Raw genomic sequence first — 23209 nt, forward strand, 5'->3', positions numbered from 1 at the left:
AGCTCTTAATATAAACTGAGCAACGTGGTGTGTGATATAGATCCTGTTTGTCTGAAGCTATGTGAAATGTGTGATTTCTGGCACAGGCAAACATGAATCCTTTTTATTTATTTAGATGTGGTAGCACCATTGGGTGGGTCTCCTAAAGTTCTTGTGGGTTTGACTTCAGATTTTCCTTTGTATGCACTCCCCTGAGCTTCTGCCAAGCTGCCATGCTTTAGCCCAACTCTGTCTTTCTCTGTGTACCTACTAATTAAGGGCTGTCTTTTAGTATGTGTATGTGTGTGTGTGTATAGATATAGATATATATATATATAGATATATGTATATAAAGGCAAGTGTGTAAACTCATAGGCAGCCTTGGTCAAGTAATTGATCAGCAGATAATAGATGAAGGGCTTAGTCTGAGTCATTCATTTAAGTCCTTTGAACCATGCAGACTCTGATGCATGAGATGTAAAATGTTTCCTTAGTAATGGTTATATCAGAATGTAAGAAACTTGGTTTGGCCAAACTTGTGTGTACCAACAAATACCCTACTTCACTGCTGACATCTGCAAACATTTTTTTTATGGTAAGTGGTTTTTTGATTCTCAGATTCTGTGTCCTTACTGTCCCTCCACCCCCACCTCAAATTTGGGAGCTATGCTATCCCTTGGCTCTATAAAGAAAACATGAAAGCATAACTAGACAACATTATATATTAACTGTAGCCACACTGTAAATCCTTGATTTTAGAACAGATATTCAGTAGCATCTTGCAGCCATACCACTTCAAACTGTGAACTTGACAGATCACATAAGCTAATCACAGTCAGACCAAGGTAGTCCTTGGATCAAAGGCCCCTAGGGAAAAATGTAGGGTTCTGCCAGGAAGTGGTTTTGATGATTCATTAGTTGTTAAAAACACTTAACATGTATATAGGACTTCTATTATTATGCTTTAAAAATGAATTAATTTTAACAATACATCTATGAGATAGACAAACTAATATGCCCATTTTCCAGGTGGGGAAACTGAGGCAAAGAGAGTAATTGACTTCACAACACTTGTCTTGCAGGGCTGATACTGTCTTGGAGTGACGTTAAGGAGCACTGTGCTAGTAGAGATGCCAGCATTTAGATGATACATAAAACTAAAGTCCTGGCCCTCTGTGGACATTAAGAATTATGTGACCTTTGTTGCAAGAGTTGTGTTAGGATATTAAAGAGGTATTGTCAGATTAGTTTCTAAAATAAATTCCATTAGCAGTGACTTAGATTAATAAAACTGAAGGAATTTTAAAAAGATCGAATATGCTCTTCAATGTGAATGCTGGTTGTTTACTTTTTTTACAACACTCTCCTCTTGGACAATTAAAAGAGGTTAGTCAGTTTTGCTTAACTTTAAAGTCAGTTTGTGGTCACCTCAACTTTCAGGTTTATAATCACTATAATATTTGGATTACGACCCCTCTGAAGGAATACTCATTGTTTTTTTAAAAAATGTTTCTGCTGGAATTTTTATAAACAATTTTCATGGAAGCATTTCTAGTGGTCTTTTACAAAACCTAATTTTTGTTGCACATTTAGCTGGTGTCCCTTTAATCCTGGTAACCTTGGCCAGATTCCAGTTTGGGTAATCACATGCTGTGTATCAAAATTTTTCCATTGGAAATTGTATTATTCTTTACTTCTTGGATGTTATATACTTCAGTGTCGTCTGCTGGCAAAAAGCTGCAGTGTTTCACGCTGAGGTGGCTTCATTTTGATAGTGAGTTTAATGATTCTTATATATACTAAATACTTTGGATTGTACAGTTAGTTTTGTCTAAGGGTATGTCTACATCTACAATTTTGCAGCGCTGGTTGTTACAGCTGTATTAGTACAGCTGTATAGGGCCAGCGCTGCAGAGTGGCCACACTTACAGCAAACAGTGCTGCAACTGGTGTTAGATGTGGCCACACTGCAGCGCTGTTGGGCGGCTTCAAGGGGGGTTCGGGGAACGCGAGAGCAAACCGGGGAAGGAAACCAGCTTCGCCGCGGTTTGCTCTCGCGTTCCCCGAACCCCCCTGCAAACCGCAGGGAAGGAGACCTGCTTGCTCGGGGTTCGGGGAACGCGAGAGCAAACCGGGGAAGGAGACCAGCTTCGCCGCGGTTTGCTCTCGCGTTCCCCGAACCACCCTGCAAACCGCAGGGAAGGAGACCTGCTTGCTCGGGGGTTCGGGGAACGCGAGAGCAAACCGGGGAAGGAGACCAGCTTCCCTGCAGTTTGCTCTTGCGTTCCCCGAACCCCCCTGCAAACTGCAGGGAAGGAGACCTGCTTGCTCGGGGGTTCGGGGAACGCGAGAGCAAACCGGGGAAGGAGACCTGCTTGATTACCAGAGAGGCTTCCTCAGGTATGCTGGGATACCTGCTTATTCCACGGAGGTCAAGAAAAGCGCTGGTAAGTGTCTACACTTGATTTCCAGCGCTGGATCACCAGCGCTGGATCCTCTACACCCGAGACAAAACGGGAGTACGGCCAGCGCTGCAAACAGGGAGTTGCAGCGCTGGTGATGCCCTGCAGATGTGTACACCTCCTAAGTTGCAGCGCTGTAACCCCCTCACCAGCGCTGCAACTTTGTGATGTAGACAAGCCCTGAGTGTAATGCACCCCAGTGCAAAGGCCTATGCACCACTTACATCCCACTGAAGGCCTATTCTGAGGTATTAAGTTGGATTTCAGTTATGCATAGGCCTTGTGCTGGCCCTCTGCAAAGGGAAGACTTTCATCCATTTGTGAAGTGCTTTGGAGCTATTTGCATCAAAGCTGCTATACCAGAATATATGTGATTACCATCTAAAGAAGCTGATCTTTTTTCCACCCCCCTGCTCTGAAATTATCATCACAAATGAGCAGATTAAATGCCAATGGTCTCAGTGAAATTAGATTGTGCCCAAGTTTCATTCAGCTCATTGAGTCTAGGCACTGTCTTTTGAGGCTTTTAACTTTCATAAAGACTCCATGTTCTGCTGTATACCACTGCAGGGGTACCATGGTTTATGTCTTTCCCGTTTTTGAAGTGTAGCCCAGTGAAGGTAACCAGATGTATTACACATGCTCTTCATGCAGAAGCAAGCTGAGATTTACAGCAGGGGAGTATTTCTCCATTATTGTCTTATAAAGTATTTATTTGTTATTGGTTCATTGTTCTCCAGCTGAGTAAAACATTTACTGTTTTGCATGCTAAGCAGATGGACATGATAATATCCAAGGGATCCTTGTGGAGATGTAATGAATTCTGCTTACATGCAAACATGTCTAACACTTTCTGTTTGACCACAAAAGACATTTCAAATTGTCTTCAGCATAATTTGAAAAGTGGCCATAGTTCCTTTGTTGGTATTCGATAAGTGGAAATGTGTAATGTGTAATGGCAAGAACAGATCCATCACCTGAACTGTCTCCAGAAGGAAGTTTAATGATTTGAAGTGGGCCCCTTTCTGTAATCATTACTCAGAGAGCCCCCACATTCCCTACAATGAGTGTTTTGCCTGAATCAAAGGCAAATTCTGGTTTTATTAATCTCAGTGAAAACTTTGGCAATCATTGACTTCAAGGATTGGGCAATAGGTAAGAACGGCAAGATTTAGGCTCAAAATATACTTTTTACCCAGTTTCCAAAAGGGATGCATAAGCAGATGCCTTTCTCAACCTTCTCTAAACCAAAGTCCACAGTAGATGCATATGAAGAATCAGAAACTCACCCTCTTCCTGGATTTTAGCTTCCTTAACAAGTAAATTAACAACAACATAAATTCAAACTTTCTCCCCAGTCTTGGCTGCTGTTAGGGTTCCTCCCTCAGAATGGCTCAGCCTACACCCAAGAACCTCTCTCCCTAGAGAATCACTTCCATCTCCTTCATATCCAGGTTGGATAACAAGCAACCTGATTCAGAGAGTCTGCAGAACCCACTTCAATTTCTCCTAGCACAATCAACACCTGATGACCAGGTGGGAAGTTTCAAACCAACACTGCCATTCTGTTATGCAGCATAATGCAAAAGCAGTGGAGGAAATCCACTCTAATTTATTTTCTCCTGCCTATGACCTGAAAATTAAATTGAAATCACTTTTATTATTCATATTATTTTTATTTCTATTACCATATTATTTGTATTGCTGTAGCACCTAGGAGCCCTAGTCATGGACCAACATGCCATCATAGTAGGTGCTGTATAAATATGGAAGTAGAATCATTAATTTTAACTTGTAAGTAAAAAATATGGATATCCTGTTACACCATAAGATATTACATGTGATAGCACTGGGGAGGAGCCTGTTGGGGTTTTTTCTTTGTTTTGTTTGGTAGTAGGGTTTTTGTTGTTTAATTGGGGTGTTTTTTTGTTTTTCTCATTTATTTTGTTTGCAGCCTGGGAGAGAGCTCTTAAAACTGTAAACTGTTGTTTAAGCATATGATGAAGGCACATTATTTAGTATCTAAATTGAAAACTTTTTTCGATAGTTGTACTAGATTTTAAAGCAGGCTTCCCTGAGGCAATAGATAATTCCATTGCATTTCATTCACTCAATTCCACAACATCTATCCATGTTGTCATTTAGCAAACCTTCCAAATTAGCTAGAGGGACCTGTAAATGTTTTCTGTTGAATTCACAAATTCAGTTTTATGAAGCTCCTTCTGTTCTTATTATAGAAAATAAACTTCTCCTTTTCATTTTAAAGCCGGTGGATTTTACTCAGCACCCTAATGTGCTTCTCTGTTGCTTCTTGAAGTTGCCTTCCTAATTCTGACAATCTTTAAAATTCTATAAGGCAACACTGAAAGAAATTAAACATTTCAAACCTGCATTTTCAAACCTGGGCCCCCTAAAACTGGCTTCAAAAGGATTTATCTGTGTTTAGCACTTTTGCAAGTCAGGCTGCTTATTTAGGTGCCTAAATATAGATTTAGAAGCCTAAATTTTGGCCATTAACTAAGCATTCAACTCTGTCAACTTTACTCACACACCTACTCACACTTACTATTTGAATAGTCACAATGAATACTAGTCAATATAATAAGACTGGCAGCTCATTTCTCTATTAGCACATGGGCACCAGAATGCCCACATTTACAAAGTTGGTGTAACACTGGTTCTGTAGATCCACTGCTTCACAACAAGCTGGAGACCACTGAACAGCCCAAGACATGGCAGCTGCTGCTGCTATACAAGCATCCAAGTCTTGAACATCCTCCAGCACCGTTTATGTCACTGTGGGCATGGAAGCAGACTGAAGAACACTGGATTGACACTTTCAGTTCTTGTAGACAGTCTTCATCAACTGCTCCGTATCAAGTGGCAGGACAAGATCAGAAATGAGGATTTACGAAGCTGAACCCAGAAGCCATCTCCATCAGCACTAGTTCAATTTCAGCTGCTTCCTTGGTCTGGACATTATTAGAACAGAAAACTAACAAATTCTGAAGCATGTTTACCAAGGAATGCCGGTACATGGCCAGTGATTAGGTAGGCATCAAAAGCTTTGGTGACACAAGAAGATTGCCAGCGATAAACATAAACTGAATTTACAACCAGACAACCTTAATCATCTTGCCAGAGATTGATCTGGGCGGTGCTCGATTTGCAAGGAGGCCGTATCCCTTTGGTATTAGCACTGATGATTACTTGCACGTTATTTTAAAACATTTCCCCCACTAGAGGTTGTGATACATATTTTATTTGACCACGGTGCCAAATACTTGCTGTTTAGTATCGCTGTGAGTAGCATTTGTGTATATGCCAGCATAGCATAAAGAAACATTGACCTTTAAATCAGTTTCCTGATTGGCAAAACTGGATTTATGTCATCTGAATAAGGCTTTATTGACTAACAGTATATGTAGAACGCTTACCTACATAGACATGTGGCTGAGTGCTGGAACCATTTTTATTGTTTGGCATCACTTCAAGAGATAATGAACCAACTCCTGAGGCCTTATTCAATTTTATTCAGTCTGTTTTGAGGCAGAACTACCATTGACTTCAAGGATTTGTCCCAGGATGAACTAGCAGGCAGCAAACTTTTCAGTTCTTGCTCATTTCAGTTCTTGTTTCATGTTGCACTCTTAAGGAGGGGAACCCCTTTGGCTGAAAGAATTTGTATTTATGTACCAAACATGTAATTGGATTGCATCAGAAATGGAGGTGGACCAGAACCAACACCCCAAATCCAAATTCCAGATCTGGAACAGTAATGAGCAGAACCAAAACTCTGGACTCGTACACCCCCAATCTTGAGAATTTGAAATCTGGACACAAGTCTAAACTTCCCCAAAGTTCAGAGGAATTTATGATACTGTGGCTAATAAAAATATGTTTGAGCCGTGAACCTCAGATATAAGGCTTAGGCCCATCTCCAAGTGTAAAACATCAAGTCTAAATCATACAAATTAGTGTTGATAGTTTATGTAAAAACACATTGAACCAAATTCTGTCCTTAGTCAATGGAGCCTTCTCAGAGGAATGACATGGATGTATCTAAGGGAAAATTTTAGACCCTTGTGGGATAATCTCAACCCTTGCTTTTGGTGCTTTCATTGCATAACTCCCATTGGCATTGTAATGACTTGAGCAACATAGGTACAGAGATTCTCAACCTGTGGGTTGTGACCAGCCTCCCTTTCTTTATAGTTATGAGGGAAAATATGAGGTCACAGTATGAAAAAAAGTTGAGAATAACTGGCCTAGCAACAGTAAAAGAAATTGCTTTCCACATCGTCAGTAGTTACAACTGAGCAGTTTAGTTAACTTATCAGCAATAGCTTACTATTACGGACTGCTTTTTCTCCCAATTATGTTTTTATTAGTATTGTTATTATGCATAGTGCTATGGAGAGACAAGGTAGGTGAGGGAATATCTTTTATTGGATTAACTTCTCTTGGTAAAAGAAACAAGCTTATGAGCTACACTAACCTCTTTGTAGCTCAAAAGCTTGTCTTTTTTGCCAACAGAAGTTGGTCCAATAAAAAATATTACCTCACTAACCTTGTCTCTTTAATATCATGGAACCAACATGGCTATAACAATATTGCAAACATAGTGCTATAGCTGTACATACCACTTTACATCAGGAAAAAATCTACAGAACAGAAAGCAATGCCTTATGCAGTCTGCAAGCTCAAACAGGGATCGTACAGATACAATACCAGCAATGATCGTGTTCTTTTCCTCATGGAGGTGAAAGTAGAGTGGGAGACTGCTTAGTGAAATTGAAGTTCATTCCGAGTACCATAGGTAGCATGGAAGAAGGCACAGAATCAGGAGTGGGAGAAGGAGTCCACTTGCAAACCATATTCATCTTCATTACTGAATGGAACAAAAGCTCATCCATGAGGGAATAATATCTTTCTACCACTCCATCAAGCTCCCCATGGTCTTTGCAGTTTCCTGATTTCTTCTGCGGACTCTGCTATATTTCCCTCACTTCCCTGCCTCCCAAAATCTTTCCATCATTCTCCTCAGGCCCCAGCATTCTTCTGCAGACTGTCTTCTGCTTGCATTATGTCTACACATTTATTTCCTTCGCTCCTAGTTTTTCTTTCCAAGCCTTAATGTCTTTTCCCATCTCCTAATAGTTCTCTTTGGACACCATTTTCAGAATGCAATTATTTACTGTTGCATATATTTCTCTATTTTATTATGGCAGAATAATCAATAAACCAGAAAGTTTGATCTTCCCAAGAATCATGGGCAATTAATTTTCTCTGTGCTTTACGCAGCTGTATAAGATCTGCTGTTCCTGAATGTAATAGATGAAAATAATTAGCAGATGATCTTTATTTTTAACTGTTAAATTTCTATCAGACAGAACCAATAATTATTAAAATAATGTTGTCTTCCAAAGCCACCTCTACACTCTTCTGGACATTGATTGTTAATTTGAGGGGAAACCACAGATCAGAAAGCTTTCATTTTCCCATTCCTGAAATCTAAAACATTTATAAAACATATAAAAGGGATTGTCTGGCAAGACAGTTTTCCTGCTAATCAGCTCTGTTTAAGAGTCCAGATGAGCATGCTGATTCTTTTCATGTGAGTTTGACAGTGGTGGGGTGGGTATACAATCCGGAGCAATGATGGGGCTGTTCCAAGAGGGACTGAGGTCCTTAGGTTGCAGACCTACCCAACAATAAGGGTGTAGCATTGTTTTTCTTGGACTCAGCTGTGAGTGTCATGGAGGCTTGCTGCCCCTAACTCAAGCACATTGAAGCTCTGCAAAAAAAACCCCACAAAACAGTGAATCTAGCATCCAGTTCAAGTTGCACGTTAGATTTAGTGCCGTTGATGGGAAGAAAATGATATAAAATCCCACTTGTAAAACTAAACTGCTGCTTCAAGGCAGATATGAAAGAACAATCATTTCAGGTCACTATCATACAAAATATCCTTTCATACCCTCTTCTGCTCACTTGGGCTGTACAGCTGTGTAGATTGCACTGAGTCTCTCCATTTTAACTTCTCTATTTGGAAAAGGTGGTGCATTTGTGCATGCTTTGCCATTCAGACGTTCCTTCTGGAGCTATTTTTTCAAGGCAAATTATTAAATTAGCAGCAGATGTGCTGTTAATGTTGGTTAAAACTAAGGACAATATTTTGGAGTACACTTTTAGTTAAAATTTTATTTTTTTGTTTGTTTTCCCGGTTAGGGGGACCAGACAGGAAGTGTGCAAAATCAGGACAGAGAGCAATAGGCATCTTTATAAGACAAAGCCCCAAATATCAGGACTGTCTCTAAAATCAGGACATTTGGTCACTCTAGTCACGGTTGTTTATCACTGAGAGGTAGGTGCTGTTAACCTTCTCTCATGCTGATTAGTGCCTCGGTCTGCAGGCAGTAATCATGGAATAAGGCATACATAGCATGATAAGGGGTATCAGAATAAGGGCCAGGTAATTTTAATTCAAAGGTTTTCCATACAAGGTGGGCTGGGTTCAAATACACTTAATTCAGCTTGTCTCAAGGTCTGTTCAGACTTAAGTTTCACTGATATCCCTCTCCCTTACATTTAAATCAAAGTCACTAACAAAGCATGCAGCCATGATATTTTGTATGTGTATATATAACAGGTGATGTTAACTCAGTAGCATGGGTGTTCTGGAAGACTGCTGTGCAGCAGAACTTTCATACTTCAGTGGATGGTGTTTGAAGCAAGCATTCCAGAAGGCTCCACATCTTCTATACGTAATAGAGTTGGATTTCATGCTAGCTCTGTATGACCCACTAAGGAGGAGCAATTGAGGATGGGCCAGAGAAAAGACTCAAGTGAAGAGTATCAAGTGGCTACAGACCTCCACATAGGGAATTTATACGTCTTGTAGCCCCTGTTCACACCTAGAGGATCGATTAGTAGCTATGTAGAGACTGCTTAGCTAATCTGTGCCTTTCCCATAGTGTGGGTGCTAGATTCCATCCTCTCCACTTCACCTCCATTCCCTGGACAGTTCTCATGCACTTCCTGGGGAATCTCACCCTGTCTTCATCAGTATTTATTGACACATAAGTAAACATAAGATAATTCTGTCAGCTTGGAATCACCTTAAAACTTTGAATTTCTATGTAAATAGGTGATACCAAGCTCAGTAACTGCTTATAGGGAGCTGTGGGCCAATTAGCACTGAGAGCTAATGAGTAATAGCTGGGCACATTTGCACTATAGGAAGTGAGATAGCAGGTCTCGTAAATGAGACTTTTCCATATTGGTGATAAAGAAATCAACTTTGGAAGCTAAATTCATATTGATCCCTCTGATGGAAAAACAGGGGAGAACAGTTATTGTATTCAGATACAGGTGTGATTGGAGGCTATGCATAGGGGCAAGTACTGTGTGGCAAGTAGTGTAGTAAGTGTCAACCCCCTTGTGTTCCTGCTTTCTTATTCATAAAAGCATAGGACATTCACAAAAAGGGGGTACAAAGTGTTAGAGCAAAAGTAGAGAATGGGCATGTCTGCAGAAACAAGGCATCACCCTATCATGCATAGTGTTCTGGTGTTTTGTGTCCTCCTCTCTTTTCCCCTTACACTTATTTACTCAACAGTGCAACTGTGCTGTGCAGGATTCAGCCCATTTCTGTGTGTTCAGTACCTGACCTGTCACTGGAGGAAGTTAACATTTATGCACGGTTAAACAAAGCCCAAAGTCTCTCTCCACGTGTGAACTGAAAATATTCAGTGTGTGGTCTTTGGGCTAAAATGTGATATAACATGCTCTGTGGCATTGCATAGTGATGGTAACTGGAAACCAGCAATGGGGAATGAAAGAGGAATACAGAAAAATGTGCAATTTGCCATTATGAAAACACTAATGTTTTCACTTGCCATTGTTTGCCATGCTTAGATTTTTTTTTTAACTCTGGTTTTATTTAAGGAAGCATTAAAGTTATTTTGAAAAATTAAGAATTCAGGTTTGAAGATGCCCAAGTGAAGTGAACCAGTGAAATCTATCAGTAAAAAATTTGCCTGCTCCCAAAAATGCCTTTTCCTCTTAGTGGAAGCTTGTTGGACCATATCAGGGAATTTGTGTACCATAAAGTGTATGTAAAACCATAAAGTGTATGTGTATAACCAGTCTGAGGCCAAAAGAGACAAGGGGTAAAATTGAATTCAGTTGAACTCCCCACAGCTTAGGCCTCTCGTTTTTCTGTTTCTGTATCTCTCCCTCTCTGTAAGAAACATGCAAGACCAAACTGCTAATTGTGTTAACACATCTTGAGACAGAAAGTCTGTTCTCAAAAAGAACTGTAATTGTTCTTCCAAACAGAACACAGCTTTTAACTTGTTTGCTATGTATGTTAATGTGATTAAAAAGGAATGTATGTGAATGAATGCTTGGTTTACATGAATGATCAGGGAGGTGCCAGCCTAGGAATGCAGTATCCATCCCAGGAAGAAGGTGTCAAGTGGGAACAACCAGATGACCCCTGGAGGGCAAACTGAAATTGGAATCCACCCAAGTGCCCCTCCTCCCGCAACATGGAGAGCTGAAGACTCCAGAGAACGAGATAACACTCAGGGCTTGGCTACACTCGAAACTCCAAAGCGCTGCTGCGGGAGCGCTCCCGTAGCAGCGCTTTGAAGTGTGAGTGTGCTCGCAGCGCCAGCGCTGGGAGCTTACAGCGCTGGGGATTAGCTTACAGCGCTGGGGCACTGTTTACACTGTTTACACTGTTTACACCTCTGTAACGCTGTAACTTGCTGCGCTCAGGGGGGTGTTTTTTCACACCCCTGAGTGAGAAAGTTGCAGCGCTGTAAAATGCCAGTGTAGCCAAGGCCTCAGACATTCAGTCATCAGGGATGTGCCACCTGCTGTTTGATAATCACCTCAAACAAACATCAGCAGGATGAAGCAATTTCCATAGACTTGTATAAGGACAAAATCCTATAAGAACAGAACCAAAAACTAAGGAACTTGGAGTCCGGTTCTGCAACCACCCTCCAGGAGCGTCAGATGCATATCTGACAAGGACTCTGCTCCCCTCCTCATGTGTAGGCTACCTGGCCAGTACTCTGCCACGAGCAACATCTAAGCTGGTAATTATAACAACTGCAGAACTTGTATGAATGAGTGTGTGAATGAATAAGGAATAGTAGTGAAATAATATTAAACTACATATCCTGATTTCTGTCTCTTTCTCTGTATTTACAATAAACCTGGGATTTTTCCTTATCCCTCTTATAAGATCCTGCTGGTATTATTTTATTAGTGTACCAGGCTGGAGTCTTTATCTTAGTGACTGCTGATTGCTAAAGGACTTGTATGCTGGCTTGCTGTAATATTTGTCTGCAACAGTAATAAAGCAAAGGTGAACTTTCTTCTGCTGCCACTGAGCCAGTTCTGATTTATTTTGTGGGCAGGATCAGGAGGAGAAATGTCACTTGGACGTCAGGAGGCTTTCGAAATTTTCAAGAGGGATTATGTGGACAGCATAACCATTGAGGACAACAAACAGCTTCTTAAAAAGAGGTGAATGAGTGTCACATTGAGCTACAGCCAGGGCTCTAAGGGCTCTCAATGACTCTTGTGAACCATGTTTCAAGCTTCAAACTTAAACTTGGGGCAGCAGCAAGCTGTGCCTGTGGGAAAGATTTATTGCCCATCAGGTGCTTGGGGGCATTATATAAGAACCTGAGTAGACTAGATCAAGAGTCGGCAGCCTTTCAGAAGTGGTGTGCCAAGTCTTCATTTATTCAGTCTAATTTAAGGTTTTGCATGCCAGTAATACAGTTTAACGTTTTTAGAAGGTCTCTCTCTATAAGTCTATAAACTATTGTTGTATATAAAGTAAACAAGTTTTTTAAAATGTTTAAGAAGCTTCATTTAAAATTAAATTAAAATGCAGATCTTATCAATTTAGTGCAGTGGTTCTTAACCTGGGGTGCACGCACCCCCTGGGGCAGAGCTGGTGCAAGGATATTTTGAGCCGTAGGCGACACTTCCACCTTGCACACACACACTCCCTTGCACATCAGTTCATTGAGGGGCAAATCCCAACAAGCCTTTATAGACCTCAAGGGCCAGCCATCCCCAGGGGCTGCTCCCCAGACCAGGTTCCCCCCTCCTCACCCCCTGAACTCCCCTGGAGGGTGCACAGTCCCCCCGCGAGCCCTCCCCATCCCACCCAGTGTCCATACAGGCCAGACAATGCATGGCACACTGGTGTGCACTAGAATTTACACCTCTGTGGCACATGTTAATGCACCATGTGGACAAGCCTTCAGACCAGCTTTACATTACACTTCCACGTTACAGTGAGAACTTGTAATTGGAAACATAAACTGGGTCTGGGTTTAGAATGTCTGGTGCAGCATGGGAGGCTAGATTGTAGTGGCTCGACTGGGACAAGTTTTCACACACGTTTCACTGGAAAATGAGATTTAAGATTAATCTTCACTTCAAGGAACGGATGGAGGCTTGGTGCGGGGGGGCAGCAGCCCTGCAAAGGCTCCCCCAGAACTCCTGGCTCATCCAACCCTCCCCCTCCTCCCTGACTGCGCCTTGGGACTCCCCTTACCATGCCCATGCCAGTCAGACACTGGCTCCATTTGGAGGCAAAACTCCAGGTATAGCGCTGAGGCAGTGGGAGGAGGGGAGCTGCAGAGAGACAGCGGCAGCAGTGGCTCACACCTCCGGGAGCGGCAGAACCCAAGCGCGGTGAGTGCGGAACCAGGGGGCACGCCTGCCTGGGCTGTGGCCCAGTGCCACCCCTGGGGGGCTCCTGCAGTGGATACATGAGGGTGGCAGTCCCCGTGTGCCCCACCAGTTCCCCCATCTCCGCGCTTGGGCTTTGCAGCTCCCGGGAGTGTGAGTCACTGCTGCCGCTCCTCCTGCAGGAGGCTCAGGGCCCCACGCCCTGGCGGCTCACACTCCCGGGAGCCGCAGAACCCGAGCGCAGTGAGTGGGGAGCCGGGGGCGCACCTGCCACTGGTCTGGGGTCCCAGCTGCTGGCCCTGCTCAGCCTCCTGCCGGCCTCGGGTTCCGTTCACTCAGCCGGCTGCGTGCTGAGCGGGGCCGGTGACCGGGACCCAGACTGGCAGCCACGTGCCAGGCAAAATCGGCTTGCGTGCCAAAGGTGACACACATGCCGTAGGTTGCCGACCCCTGGGCTAGATTATAAGGACGCCTGCAAGAGGTCCACCGAAGCCGCGGGACCAGTGGACCCTCCGCAGGCAATCCGCCAAAGGCACCCTGCCTGCCGCCCTAGCGGCGACCGGCAGAGTGCCCCCTGCGGCTTGCCGCCCCAGGCACGCGCTTGGAGCTCTGGTGCCTGGAGCCGCCCTTGTGTTCACCTTCTCTGAACTGCATAACTTCATTCTTATGTCTACATCTTCCATTCTCTGACACCCAGATACCAAGATGATGGGAATGTAAGAAGTAGATAAGTATTTATTTGCAATTGTAAAGTATACATATTGAACTGCCCTGTTTAGAAATGTCTATATTCTGATGATTAATAGATCAAATGATTCACGAGTAACTTAATGCAATCATTTCTTACATTCCTTTCAAGAACTGATAAAACAGTTTATAAATAAAGATTTCAGTGGCATTACATCAACATAAAATTGGAGTAGCACAGTGGTGAATCAGGGCCATCATTTCTTGGACTTAATGCATGTTTTTATCAATTTCTCTGACACAAAGCATTGTGAAGGAAAATGCATATTTCCTTTTATATTCTGAATATATAGTAGAGATGGCCCCAAACCACAAAGCTTAGTACCAGATTCAAATTTTGCAATGGACTTTAGCAAAGGAGATTTGCAACTCAAAGTTTATGATGTTTGTTAAAAATGGATTCATCTCAAGTCTGTAATTTGGAATGCAGCTGCTGAACCACCAGTTGCAAATTGCACAGTGAAGAGCTTATGCGCAACACATATTTAAAGGTTACCATACCTTTCCCGTATATGCAAGCCTCTCGTGCTAATATTTTTGTGTACAGTAGCTTAACCACTTCTATCATATCATGACAGCATTTTATTCAATTTACTTATATTTTAATTTCTCTTTTCTTCTGTTTTTTCTCTTGGTTTTTCCCCTCTTTTACCTTACTTTGGGTGAATTTTCTTTTCTTTTTATTTCCATGTTAGTTATATTGTTTGTGTTGGTTGTGAGTTTAACATAAAATTGAAAGCTTGACTGTAATGCTAACAACTATAACAATTCAAATGTCTTGAGCACTAGAAGCCAGCTATATAGATGCTTTCTGTAGATGCCTTTGTATAACAGAACTATAATAAAAATCTTGAATTAAATTTGATTTAAAATAAAAATTGGGGAAAAAAAGACAGCAGGTGCTCCTTTAAAACAATGTGCGTAAGAGAAATATGTATTTTAAACTTTGTAAATAATGCTTTTTATCTGTAAGCCACAAAGCACTTTCCAAAGATGTGTCAATATTTCTGTCCCCATTTTTTACAGATGGGGTAACTGAGGTACATTAAGGATTAGTTTCTTGATGATGGTCATACAGTGAATGAGTCATTGCTCAAGTGAGAAACAAAATGTAGAGTTTCTTCGTCTCAATAGACTTTAGCTGCCCCTTTACTTCAGCTGGCCTTGGAGAACACTAAACAAGTGACCTCATGAGGTAGAAGGGCCACTCCTGCAGACATGTATGCATCTGGCACAAAACAGTTGCTATTCATTTCTGTCCTCTACAGTGAAAACTGCTGCTGCTGCCCACTGGCACTGCCTAAATGCCTATATTTGTAATCACACAGAGGCAGAGTTCCGGGCCTTTGACTTTCTACACTAGATCTCCAAAAAGCTTAATATGTCTGTGCCTGCATTGAGGAGAGGAGAGGAGAGGAGAGGCTTCTCTTAGCATCCGTTCCTTGAAATGAAGATTAATCTTAAATCTCATTTTCCAGTGAAACATGTGTGAAAACTTGTCCCAGTTGAGCCACTACAATCTAGCCTCCCATGCTGCACCAGATATTCTAAACCCAGCCCCAGTTTATGTTTCCAATTACAAGATCTCACTATAACGTAGAAGTGTAATGTAAAGCTGGTCTGAAGGCTTGTCCACATGGTGCATTAATATGTGCCACAGAGGTGTAAATTCTAGCACACACCAGCGTGCCGTGCACTGTCTGGCCTGTATGGACCCTGCTGGTGGTCCCATTTGAAACGCACTATGTAGACAAGCTCTCAGTTTCTTTGTTCTCCTACATTAGATTTTCCACTTATTTTCCTCTTTAAGTCTCAACTGTCCAACCTGCCAGCTTAGGCCATTCTTGCTTTTTCTCTTCTACTCACAAGTTTTTGTTAATACACTTTGATACCAGAGTGTCCAATTCACTCCTGGTTTAACTGTTGTGGTCAGTAGTTACCAAGGGATGGATTTGGCCCATGGTGATTGAGTCTGCCATAATCCTTAATGGAACCAAGCTGTGCCACCTAATAGTCTGTAATAAATGAGTGCTAAACTGATGTTGGTTCTCCCATTTGATGGCCTCTAAGAAAGTCAGCTTTTATGCTGATTGAATAAACAGAGACTTATATTTCAAAAAAAAAGATTTTGGATATGTCATATTTGCATTTTAAGGATGAAATCTTTGCACCATTGAAGTCAGTGGCCAAACTCTCATTCATTTCAATGGGACAAGGATTTCACCCTATGAGTTTTACTTACGATGGCAAGTAAAATCCGTGTCTCAGCAACAACAGTCTTCTTGAGGGAACTACAGAGTCACTCAGGCTACATGTGAATGTCCTATGGACTGTACGAATACAGTTGCTTAACTGTCTAGAAGCATTAATGTTCACATACTGATGATCAGTCTCCCTTGAGAGCACTCTTATGCTAGTTTTCTTCTTGGAAAAGTATCAGAAACTACACCTTTTCCTATAATTGAGTGAGCAGGTTGAACCCAGAAATGTTTGTTTTGGTTTTACGCTATCATAGGCATTTTACCTGAGTACTGCCTGCGAAACTGTGAGTAAGGAACTCAGGATTTGGCCCAAGGGTTGAGAGGAGAAAGAGAAAGAGGCCATTTGGAGGTTTCTCTTTAGATCTCTGCCCAGACTGCAGGAGATCCCTGTGACTATATTAAGTCAATACTCATGGAAATACAGTAGCTTGTAAAAACAAAAGATGGCAAATGAATGTTTCTAAGGCTTCTCCCTACTTGTGTCATAAATAGCAAGTATCAAGGAACCTTTTTGTAGAGGCTACTTATCCATGCTGAATTCAGCTTTAACAGTAAGTGAGCATGAGCAAATGTGAATGTGGTGGTCCAAAATACCTAGTCTGAGGGGAAGACTGACTAATTAAGATGAGGCAGTTACCCAAACCACATCTCCCTAGTGGGAAAGCAATATTTCTTAACTCTACGCCACCGCTGTTTGAGCTAGACAGAAATACAACTTGTGGGTTTCCCCAGCAGGTTCTGCTAGAGCTTGGCTCATCCAGATCAGCAGAAAGCTCCATTTGCTGTCAAGTACAGTAGTTTTGCCTCCAAACCCTGCAAGGAATGACTATACACATCTAAGTAACCATTCAAAATTTCGCAACAAGGCTACTGCCCCACCACAAGAACCTTGATACAACATATCACCCCTCTGGTATTTATTTCCTTCAATTATTATGGTGGAGTTTTCTGGTAATATACCTCAGATCCCTCAGGTACCAACTGTTGCCATTGTATATAGAGTTAATTTCCTTTACCATTAAAATAGAATAAATTTGGTGTTACAAAGTGTATTTTATATACCATGTACACTAAATAGCTTTACAAATTACTGAGTTAGATACTGGCAGGCTAGTGATTCTGTCAGCTGATGCAGTAATAGCACAAATAGCCTGGGATACTGCAACCTGTTTAACAGAAAGGGCAAAAGTAGCAGGGGGAGGAAAATTCTAGCAGCCTCCTAGGGAAGTTGGAGAAATTTAGTCCACTTACTGGATCCTATCTTTTGGCTGCTGTTTTTGGAAGGTGCTCAGATACCATGGTGATGGGTACCTTGTAAGAATATAGATGAAGCAAGTTTGCTGAGAGTGCTAATTGTTAGTATTTTGAGAAAGGAATACTGCCTTACCTCACACTTCCAGCTGAACAGAAACCACTGCAGATTGCAGAAACCAATCATTGAAGATTATTTTGAATAATCCATGAGGATGTGATCCTTAGAGGATAACAGGGAAGTTTTCAAGTTAGTTAATTTAGAAACATTGTTAGTGTTATTAATTAAACATTGCAGTCATCTTTTATGAAATAAGAAATAAGGAAATTGTTTGTTTGTGTCACGATGGTAATTATCTAGAAACCCTAGTCGTGGACCAGAAACCCATTGTGCTAAGCATTACAAACAGAGAACAAAAAGATATCCCCTGCCTCAATGAGCTTACAGATTCACCTGTCACTCCAACCAGGAACTAATTTTACCATTGTTTACATGACTTAAACTACTACCATTGTACATTTGCTAGGAACTTATTAATTGCACTACACTCGTTGTGTGGCTTAGGGCAAGTTACGTAACTGCTCTGTGCCTCAGTTTCCCCACCTTTAAAATTGGGGTGCCAATACCTTCTTCCAAAGGGTGTTATAGGGTTTGTTCAGTTAATGTTTGTACAGTGCTTTGGAAATGTACAGCATTAAAAGTGTTATTCATTGTATTATGATCTCACATCCAGAAGGGCCCAAAATAGCTGTATATATATTACACACACAGGAATCAATCACCTGCCACTGAAATGCAGTCATCTTCATGATAGAATAAAGTGACAATTTAAGCAGACACAGAAACACCACACAACAGTTTAGGACTTAAGGTTAAAAATAATTGAAACATGCAGTAGGAATGTTATTACCAAAACTCGAACTTGGCCAGGCCACCAGGGTTAACATCCCTACTCTTGCAAAAAGTTTCCTGGGATCTTTAATTATCACAAGTGGTCAAAGCCTCACTTTTCTTTTTCAACACTCCCTAGAAACATGAGGGTTAATTAGCTCAGTACAAAAACAGAGGGAAAAGCCATTTACTGAATCACTGACACCACTTCCTGCAGCTGGCTGGGTTGTCCTTGGTCTCCCATCCAAGTATTGACCAAGGTCAATTTTTCCGTCAAACCACTATCCCAAGATGGTAAGACTATAAAACCTCAATCTGTGCCAGTATAAGGAAGGTACAAATGTGCAGTGTTAAGTAAAAGGAAAATGTCATATTACTGGAACAGTGCAAAAGAAAATTAGGGACAAAAATGTGCTTGAAAGAAAAGGTATTTAATTTAGGAGTGTTTATCAGTTATAAGCCTCTACAGAGTATGAAATAAACTGAGGAAAATGTCACATATTTAAAACCTCTTTTCCAGCTATGCATAGAGCTCGTTGAATGCTACAAAATTAATATTTCCATACACTGATTTGAATTTTGAAGTCATTGATTCAATTCCACCATGTTCAGGCTCCTTTTCATTTGCTGTTTGAAAGCTTTCATATGGAAAGGTTTCAGTTCAACAAATGTTTGGAATATGGGTTTTTTTTTGTTTAAATATCTGCATTTGCATGCAAAGAAGGGTATCTGTGGACAAATGAGTATTAATAATTTCCACTATTCATCATTTCTTATTCTCCTGTCTAAAATTTTGTTAAGGAGCCTTACTATGTGACTTGGATGACCAGTTACACATCACAAATAATGAATAGTGATGTGAGTAGTTTGCATACAGCTCAGAAGCTGAAAATTTTTCATCCAAACTATTCTGTGAGGCTTTGTAAATAGAAATTGGAATTTCTGTTCCCTAAGATATTCTGACATTCTGGGTTTGGTTTTTTTAATTATTCTGAATTGAAATGAAAAGCTACAATTTCAAAACTTCTCATGAAACAAACAAGCCACAAAATTTCAGTTTGAGACCATCGAATCATTTAGTTTTGATAAAGTAAAAAGCATGTTGTTTCAATAGGTAAAAACAGTTCAGTTTGACGTTTCAGTTCATTTTGTTTTGACTTTCATGTTATATTACTATATTAAAAATTGTATGTAATATTAAAAGTAATATTTTCATATAATATAAAAGTCAAAACAAAATTAATTGAAACTTTTTGACACTATCAAAACAAAACAAGAAAGTCATGATTAATTTAGAATTTTTTCGGTCCAAAATTTTGTCAAAATTGACACATTCAGGTTGAACAAAATTGCCTTTTCCAATGGAAATCTATTCCGTCTAAAAAAATGTGACCAGTGCTACTTACAGATAACAAGTCGTTCACAATAATGAGTTTGCAGATAATTTGCAAACAGAAATACAATCTTGATTTGTTATAAAAATTATTCTCAACAAATAGCTCTAGCTGTAGCTTTGAGTAACTCCACCTGTTACTCTGTTTTCTCTCATTAGGTTTGCTGAAGCAAAATCCCTAGGAGAAAAAGTAAATGAAGTAAGAAATAAAATAAGTAAGTAGATTTGTTTTAATTTCCTTATCTATCTAAATAATTGTTGGTTTTAACATACATTCATAATGCACCCAGGGACATGTAACCAGAGTCTGTTTTCTGATGAAAATTAGCCAACCCCTTACTAATAAAAGTCTCTTTAAGACTAGTTCCCAGCTGATGACAGGTGATGTGGTCATTTTAAGTACAAACTTTGATTATTAGAAATTCCATAATGTGAAAGCCAAATATATTCTTCATTTGGGGCTTTAGATAATAGCTGTCACTTTTCTGAAGTGGAACACAACCCTGTTGAAAGGTGTTTTTGCATCTGCAATCAAGAATCTGATGTGGAAAATATCCAAATACTGTGTGGTTTAGAAAGATTGTAAACTATGTGGGTCAGGGATTGCACTTACCTGTGTGTTTGTAAAGAACCTAGCACAACAGGGCCCCAGTACTGATTGGGCCTTTGTGTACCACCCTTATACAATTAATAAGTAGGAAAGTGAGACTCCTATGGGAAGGGTGAGTGTTTGAACAAAAGAAAAAAATTAGATGATCTCAGGGTTTCAAGAGAAATCCCTCTGCACCAGGAGGAAAACACCTTTTTATCTAGTTCTTTTCAGAAGAAACAACACTGATGGATTTTAATATTCCTGGGGGCTAAATGCTTTCTCTAATTCTTAGCCCAAACAGCCAAGCTATATACTGGGGAAATCTTTACTGGTCTTGAGAGAAAGAATCCTTTTCCACAGACTAGCACTTAGGCCTTGGCTACACTGGCGCTTTACAGCGCTGCAACTTTCTCGCTCAGGGGTGTGAAAAAAACACCCCCCTGAGCGCTGCAAGATATAGCGCTGTAAAGCGCCAGTGTGAACAGTGCCCCAGCGCTGGGAGCGCGGCTCCCAGCGCTGCAAGCTAAACCCCATGAGGATGTGGAGTACATGCAGCACTGGGAGAGCTCTCTCCCAGCGCTGGCGCCGCGACCACACTCGTACTTCAAAGCTCTGCCGCAGCAGCGCTTTGAAGGTTCAAGTGTAGCCATACCCTTAGAGTATTACCATAGCTATAAGCTTCAGAGCTTTGGTAGAACTCCCACTTGCAGACTAAGGGTATGTCTACACTACGGGATTATTCCGATTTTACAGACATCAATTTTTGGAAACAGATTGTATAAAGCCAAGTGCACGCCGCCACACTAAGCACATTAATTAGGCGGTGTGCGTCCATGTATCGAGGCTAGCGTCAACTTCCGGAGTGTTGCACTGTGGATAGCTATCCCATAGCTATTCCATAGTTCCTGCAGTCTCTCCCACCCATTGGAATTCTGGGTTGAGATCCCAATGCCTGGTGGGGCCAAAAATTTGTCACGGGTGGTTATGGGTAAATGTTGTCAATCAATCCTCCCTCCGTGAAAGCAACGGCAGATAATCATTTCGCGCCCTTTTCCCTGGATTGCCCAGGCAGACGCCATTGCACAGCAACCATGGAGCCCATTCAGCCTTTTTTCACTGTCATCGTATGTCTACTGGATGCTGCTGACAGATGTGATACTGCAGTGCTACACAGCAGCATCCCCTTGCCTTTTGCAAGTTAACAAAGACGGTTACCAGCCCTACTGTACTGTCTGCTGCTTTGCAAGTTGACAAAGACGGTTACCAGTCATACTGTACCATCTGCTGCTGTTATGGGTGCTCGGTGAGGTCGGTTGGGGGCACCTGGACAAAAATGAGAATGATTCCCCAGGTCATTCTCTTCTTTAAGTTTTGTCTAATGGTGAGTCAGTCCTGCCTAGAATATCAGGCAAGCCTACTAAAGAACCAGAGAGGCAAACAGCCGCTCTGGGTTAGAGCCCCAGACATCTCGCAGAAATGATGAGCTGCATGCCATTCTAGAGGGTGCCCCCGCAACAACCCCACCCGTTGCTTCCCTCCTCCCCCACCCCTCCTGGGCTACCGTGGCAGTGTCCCCCCATTTGTGTGATGAAATAATAAATAATGCAGGAATAAGAAACAACACTGACTTTATTGCCTCTGCAAGCAGAGATCAAAGAGGGGAGGGGAGGGCGGTTGGCTTACAACAAAGTAGAGTGAAACACCATTCTGCCCTTGCTCAGCCTATAGCTGAAAATGGGAATCTGTGACAAGCACTAGGATAGAAGCACAGGCAGGACTGAATCTCCATTTGTGTGTGGGCCTTTGGTTGACACTGGTAAAATACAAAATGTCCTGGGATATGTATGTTGGGGGACAGTTCTAAATGGCAGCTTAATTTTTTTATTTGCAGCAAAATGTAGAGGTCTAAGTATCTGATTGTGAGTCCTGGTAGCAAGGAGTAGGCTAGGGTAGGTGCGACCGCACGGTGCTGCTGACTGGGAGAGCAGCCTGAGGCAGAAGCCTCCAGCTGCCATGATATTCCCGGCAGGATTAAATCTCCATTAGACAAAACTTAAAGAAGAGAATGACCTGGAGTCATTCCCATTTTTGCCCAGGCATCCCTGACCGACCTCACTGAGGCCAGCCAGGAGCACCCACGGGACGATGATGACGGATACCAGTCCTACTGTACTGTCTACCGTCAGCAAGGCAAGGCAAGAAGATGCTGCTGTGTAGCACTGCAGCACCGCGTCTGCCAGCAGCATCCAGTAGACATATGGTGGCATTGAAAAAAGGCAAGAAACTATTTTTTCCCTTTGCTTTACCTGGTGGGGAGGGCAGGCTGACGATATATACCCTGAACCACCCTGACAGTGTCTTTGACCCTTCAGGCTTTGGGGGCTCAGCCCAGAATTCAAATGATTTTCGGAGAGTGTGGGAACTGTGGGATAGCTACAGTCGTCAGTCGCCCTTCCCTTCTGTGAGCATCCATTTGATTCTGTGGCTTTCTGGTACACTTGTCTCAGCTCCTTAAATTTCACGCAGCACTGTGTTGAGTCCCTGTTGTGTTCTCTGTCCATCATGGCGTTGGAGATTTTTTCAAATGTTTTGGCATTTCATCTTTTGGAACGCAGTTCTGATAGAACAGATTCATCTTCCCATACAGAGATCAGATTCAGTATCTCCCATACGGTCCATGCTGGAGCTCTTTTTTGATTCTGGGACTGCATGGTCACCTGTGCTGATCAGCGCTCCACGCTGGGCAAACAGGAAATGAAATTCAAATGTTCGCAGGGCTTTTCCTGTCTACCTGGCCTGAACATCTGAGTTCAGATTGCTGTCCAGAGCGGTCACAATGGTTCATTGTGGGATAGCTCCCGGAGGCCAATACCGTCGAATTGTGGCCACACTAACCCTAAT

General features: G+C 41.8%; 1 protein-coding gene across 6 annotated transcripts in view; it reads left to right on the forward strand.

Annotated features, from left to right (window-relative positions):
* KIF6 (kinesin family member 6) overlaps positions 1-23209 on the forward strand; it is a 295124-nt gene that overhangs the window by 202688 nt on the left and 69227 nt on the right. For all 6 annotated transcript variants that reach the window (XM_050948491.1, XM_050948493.1, XM_050948494.1 and 3 more), the window contains 2 exons: positions 11879-11987; positions 19876-19931. In XM_050948491.1, coding sequence (XP_050804448.1) covers positions 11879-11987; positions 19876-19931 — 165 coding nt within the window. The remainder of the gene's footprint in view (positions 1-11878; positions 11988-19875; positions 19932-23209) is intronic.

Source organism: Gopherus flavomarginatus, chromosome 4 (assembly GCF_025201925.1).
Source record: "Gopherus flavomarginatus isolate rGopFla2 chromosome 4, rGopFla2.mat.asm, whole genome shotgun sequence".
Classification (NCBI taxonomy): domain Eukaryota; kingdom Metazoa; phylum Chordata; order Testudines; family Testudinidae; genus Gopherus; species Gopherus flavomarginatus.